At 31.1% G+C, this 5,585-nt stretch overlaps 1 protein-coding gene across 1 annotated transcript; it reads right to left on the bottom strand.

The window, feature by feature from the left end:
- Positions 1 to 2,674: 2,674 nt before the first annotated feature.
- On the bottom strand, positions 2,675 to 5,030 carry LOC149191416 (polygalacturonase-like). Its single transcript, XM_089404139.1, has 8 exons — positions 4,959 to 5,030; positions 4,552 to 4,683; positions 4,321 to 4,470; positions 4,187 to 4,204; positions 3,713 to 3,917; positions 3,541 to 3,622; positions 3,233 to 3,449; positions 2,675 to 2,921 (listed from the first exon to the last, which is right to left on the bottom strand). The coding sequence occupies exons 1-8, from the start codon at positions 5,028 to 5,030 to the stop codon at positions 2,697 to 2,699; spliced, it is 1,101 nt and encodes a 366-aa protein (XP_089260265.1). The 3' UTR covers positions 2,675 to 2,696.
- Positions 5,031 to 5,585: the final 555 nt, after the last annotated feature.

Below are 5,585 nucleotides of genomic sequence, written 5' to 3' on the forward strand. Positions count from 1 at the left end.
TGCTTAAAGAATGACCATATGGCATAACAAGTTGTAGAAGTTGTCATCTCTTATGAATTTTATAATCTTTGTGCCTATTTATTTATTCACGCAGCCTATATTTCATGGTCTTGTAATGATGTGTTAATAATAATGTGGAAAAGTTGTAAATCATCCCTCTCTCCCAAGATCTCAAGTATATTTTGCCATGATATGTTTGATAATTCTTTATGATTGTAAAGATGAATATGTCTAAGTTGGTTTTTAGAGAGCTATTATCATTGGGTTTTAGTTGCTTGCTACATATACACACTGCAATTTAGTCTATAAAAATGAAAAGCAGTGAAAAGAAGTACTTCGTGATGAGACAATTGGGATGCAATATCAAGGGATATAATGCATATTTAAAAAAAAACTTTCCTAAACAGTCCATAGATGTAGTCACCTAACATCACAATTACAAAAATACTAACATCCAAAAAGCTGAAATGAGCTCGGTAGTACAAAAATGTATAAAACATATTTTTTTAAATAAAATGGGACAATTAGCATCACACAACACATCACTGAAATACATATAGAAACCATCTCAGATATCTCAATTTCAAGCTTCTCTTGAAAAAATACGCATAACTAGATATATTCATAAAATCAATGAAAAAAACAACAAATTTAGGACTACAAAAACATCATTTCCTTGAAGAACAGAAAATCAGAAAATTAGGAAGGATTGAGAGAGGTATTTACCTGAAATATCCACGTGTTCATAATAATGACGCCAACATTGAAGCACCATCATCCCAGCACAACCAAAAAGTGGAGCGTTGAACAAAAAATTCTCGCTCAACGCTCTACTTGTCCTCCATTTTTCTTAACGCATTGTTCAAAAGAAAAATGTGTTCCAGAGACATTTATTTCACTGCTAGGAATGAAAAATGCACAATAAAAAATTAACTCTGCCAAAATAATTTTCTATTCAAATTTTTTTGTTGTGGGAAAATAAATAATTTTATATTATTGAAAATTTAACACAGTAAGAATTCAATGCTCAAATAAAAAATTGTATTCTACATTTATTAAATATCAACAAGTCTTCATCGCAGTCTTTCGAGAAAGAGCTAACCAGCCATATATTGGATATTTAATGTCGTCAAAGCAGCACGTGACTTAACGCGATAACATGATAACACGGGAGCGGGCAAATTCAGCGTTAAATAATATTTGACTGCTTCCATCACCTCCTCCTAAAATTGAAATTCTCTTTAAATTCGTAAAATGTAAAATTGAAATTCTCTTTAAATTCATAAAATGGAGAATGGAAAACTTACTGCAAAACTCGAATCTGGAAAAAGTGATGAACAAACGGACCGGTCCCTGCAAGAGAAACCCTCTTCTGGAGAATCTAGAGGGGAATAAGCCTTCGCCTTAAGCCAAATCAAGAAACCATTCAGCAAAACTCAATTCTACGCCTTAATTATTAGTTTTCTCTTACTATTAATCCGAGGACCTAAAAATATTAAATTGTCTAACATTCCATCCCATGATATATTAATCCACAATGGCAAGAATTCCATCCCATGATATATATTAATACACAATGGCAAGAAGAATTGTTTTCAAATAGAAACACACTATTATTATGACTATAAACTTCTAATTTACGAATATTGTTATATTTCCAAATTAGCGTGTAAACATTATCCATTTATACATTAATGCCAATTTCCACCCTATCTTTGGATTATCTCATGATGTTTTCTAAATATAAAATGGATCAAGACAATTTCCAAAATTCATGAAGTTTATAATTATTGTAAAGGTTTATTGGAATAATGTACACCATCATGAGGTTTATAATTGTAGTATACGTTTATTGGCATAATGTATTTTGTGTAATATACAATATTTGTAGAATGTATTTGGTATAATAATTAATATTCACAAGAGTAAGAGTTGAAGTTGGATTCAATTAGGAGATGTTCACTTTCACTTCGACTTTTTACACATTTAATATGCCGTGTGTTTTTTCAATGATAAGCAAGGGTCACTTTCATCTCATTCTTTTACATATTTAACAAGTTCTTTTCGTTTATGATAAAAAGGAAGTTGAGAATATGTTTCTTTATTTTTGTAATTTAGTTTAACATCTTTTATGTTTGAGCCATGCTTTCTTGTTCCATGAAGAAAGTAAGGGATATCAATTTTCTTACTAATTAGATCAAAATGTTTAAATTTTATAAATTATATTAACTTGCCTTTGATTATGTAACACATTTTCAATTATAAATTGAAAATCCAATATAATATTGATTACTAGTATTTTGGAAATATTATTAATAACCAAAAATAATGATGCAAAATTCACAAATATCAATACATCTAGTTAAACACAATTGTTCAATGAAAATATTCTTGATTAAACCAATGAAAAGATTTTGTAAAGAAGAGTACATTAAACTATAATAAGTTAAACATATTTCATATTAAATGATAGCTAATGTAAAGCTCAACATATTCAAATTGACATTCAGAAAACATTTATTTTTATAACCAACGCAAGGGAGCTTGACAGAAATAACTTTGAACCCTTTGGAATTTTTACACAAAAATTGAGCTTCATTATTTCCATAGCTCAAATTCACATTGAAATAAAATTACAAGATAACTAATAAATCAACCAGTATATTAAGGTTGGCATTAGCTTAGGCATTCACCCTTCAACAAACCAAAGGTGGCTTAACAGAATTAACTTTAAGTCCCTTGGCATTTTTACAAAAAGACTGAGCTTTTTTATTTCCATTGCTCAAATTCACATTCTCCAATTTGATAGCTTCACAGGGAAAACTTTTACTGCAGCTTAAATTAATGGCCTCTGGTGTTGATGAAGTTCCAGTTATGTTTTTGTATGACACATCAGTAATCTTCACATTCATATTAGATTCCTACACAGCCCAAGTCAATATTTACAAAAGTAAGTTACAAAAAGTTCTAGTTATGTTTTTGTATGACACATCAGTATTCTTCACATTCATATTAGATTCCTGCACAGCCCAAGTCAATATTTACAAAAGTAAGTTACAAAGCTTTAAAAGAAGAAGAAAAAGAAAGCCAATCTTAACTGTGAACTTTTGTGGTCATATGATACTTCAACCTTCAGTACAAAAAAGAAAAAAAAGAAAACAAAAAACAAAAAAAACAAATGTGTCCATAAAATAAAGGGAAAATGTTTAGATAAGAGGAGAATGATGATCACCTGGGCAGTACAACCTGGGCAATAGTATTGGTCAATGATGATTGGATTCCTTACGTTGTTCATCTTTATGTTCTCAAATTTTAAGCCCTTAGTAAAGCCCTTTCCTCCTTGCAATGTTTTGATTCTAACACCATTATCAGTGCCGATGAAAGAAACTCCTTTTACAGTGACATTGGTGACTCCATTAAGAGAAGGATATCTGCCTAGGCTTCCCACACTATATAATAATAACAAAAATCTATTATCAGTACACTGTATTGAATAGTCATATCCTTTGTCTATTTAAAAATTTAAAGAAACCATTTCACCTGATTCCATGGCCTGGTCCACAAGTAACCTGTTCAATGTTAAGATTGGAAGTGCCTTCCAAAATGCCAATACAATCATCTCCTGCACAGCCAAAGTTAGAACTATTATCTTTAATAGAATAGTTCTCCTTTCACGAACAATTTTAGAATGTTATTGGAAAATATAATCCACCTGTTCCTATGTTGAGATTTCGAAGTTGGACATTGGAAGAAGATATGTGAATTCCATCGGTATTGGGGCTGTCCTCTGGGGCCTTGATAGTCAATCGCTCGGCCAGGACATTCTTACTTGCACCAATGGAGATATGGAACTGCTTGCTGTTGATGGAAGTAATATCTTTCAGCACTATATTGGTAGTGCCCAAGAATTCTAAAGACTGCCCAATATGATTTCACAATGTGAAAATTACATTTAAGGTAAACTCTTAATTGTTTAACAATTAAATTAAATGACAAATTTTTATAGTTTTGAAAATATTTCGGAATTTAATAGATAGGAGCTAAGTCAAATAAAATTAAACAAAATCAAATATTTCCAAAATTTCTAATCCAAATAAAATTAAACAAAATAAACATTCTAAAATATTTCCAAAATCTATCCAACTAAATTCAAAACCAAAACCAATTAAATAGAAAGAAGCAATACCGCAGGCCCCAGATTGCACTGCACACCAAACAATGCATTTCAGTCAGTATAAATATGAGGATGTATAAGTAGATGCTACCCGAATAACTAAGAAAGCATATGACTGATGGTACAACTGATAACTTTAATCATACTTGCTTATTTTTTTTACAGTTCCACCAGGAGCTTCCTTGTCCATCCAAACGTCCCCCACCATTCACTGTGAGACCATCAACCTTAGTGAACTGCAACCAGTATTTTTGATCTTGTTTAGTGCTGGCTGGTGCAATGAGGTCGCCAGTTATCTGCCAAAACACATCTCAATGATCAAAAGAAAGAAATATGTAAATCTTGATATGAGGAAGGAATGAAGATCAGCAATTTACCTGCACAAGAATATTGGCATTTTTACATGGCCCAGTAAAGGAAACTGGAGCAATTAGAAATTTTCCTTTGGGTATATAGACAGTAGATGGTCGAGTAGAAGAACAAGCTGCATTCCACGTTGCCAAAAATTCCTACAGATAACAAACAAACAACAAATTTATTTATTAAAATTTAAGTTTTTAAAAATGATTACTGTGGATCAAATTCCAAATTCTAAAATATTGATTAAATTAAAGTCTCTGAATCCCAACATTGAATGAAAAATGATTACTGTGGATAAAATTTCAAATTCTAAATATTGATTAAAAAATTATTACTGTGGATCAAATTCCAAATTCTAAAATATTAATTGAAAAATAGTCACTATAGATCAAATTCCAAATTCTAATTCTTCAAATTCTCTCACCTTACTATTATCAGTGACACCATCTGCTTTTGCACCATATTGCTGAACATTATAGGTGACACTGGAACCCATTTTGTTGTCTAGATAGATAGTTACTGAACCCACACTTGGCAACATCAAAGTCCCCATGAAAATCACAAGGAATAGGAAGAGAAAACGTTCCATCTTCATAAAAAATGCAGTCGGTTGCTTCTATACTGCTACTACTACTATCAGTAGCAGTCACGATTCTCTACCACCGATATACCAAGGGCACTAATCTTGCTAACATCCCCTGCAGCTTCTTTGCACAGGATTGCCTCTTCCTTATAAAGTGACAACAGTCCATGAACCGGGCTTCTCTGTAACTAATTTCCAGTGTTTCATAACAGTATGCTTTTAAATTTTATGCCAATTATAACTACGGTTAAGTTGATGTTTTATGATTTTATCACATTTCATAACTTACAATGCTGATCATAGTATGTGAATATAATTTAACCCAAAAAAGGGAGGATGGTATTCATAAATAGGGTGAATAATGGTTTAGTGTTAACTGATTTTTGTTTATTTGACCATTTATAAAAGTTATTATTTTTTAACGATATATTCATACATAAAGCTTCAGATTTCTTTACTGTTTTAAAT

The sequence above is a fragment of the Pinus tabuliformis genome, chromosome 2_2 (genome assembly GCF_031772625.1).
Source record: "Pinus tabuliformis cultivar Carrire ecotype Pingquan chromosome 2_2, CPIR1, whole genome shotgun sequence".
Taxonomy (NCBI): Eukaryota; Viridiplantae; Streptophyta; class Pinopsida; order Pinales; family Pinaceae; genus Pinus; species Pinus tabuliformis.

Coding starts and splice junctions, on each gene's coding strand:
- LOC149191416 (XM_089404139.1), bottom strand. CDS start 5,030: ATGGGTTCCAGTGTCACCTATAATGTTCAGCAATATGGTGCAAAAGCA. Junction 4,684..4,958: donor GTGTCACTGATAATAGTAAG/GTGAGAGAATTT, acceptor TGTTATCTGTAG/GAATTTTTGGCAACGTGGAA. Junction 3,450..3,540: donor GGACCAGGCCATGGAATCAG/GTGAAATGGTTT, acceptor ATTATTATATAG/TGTGGGAAGCCTAGGCAGAT.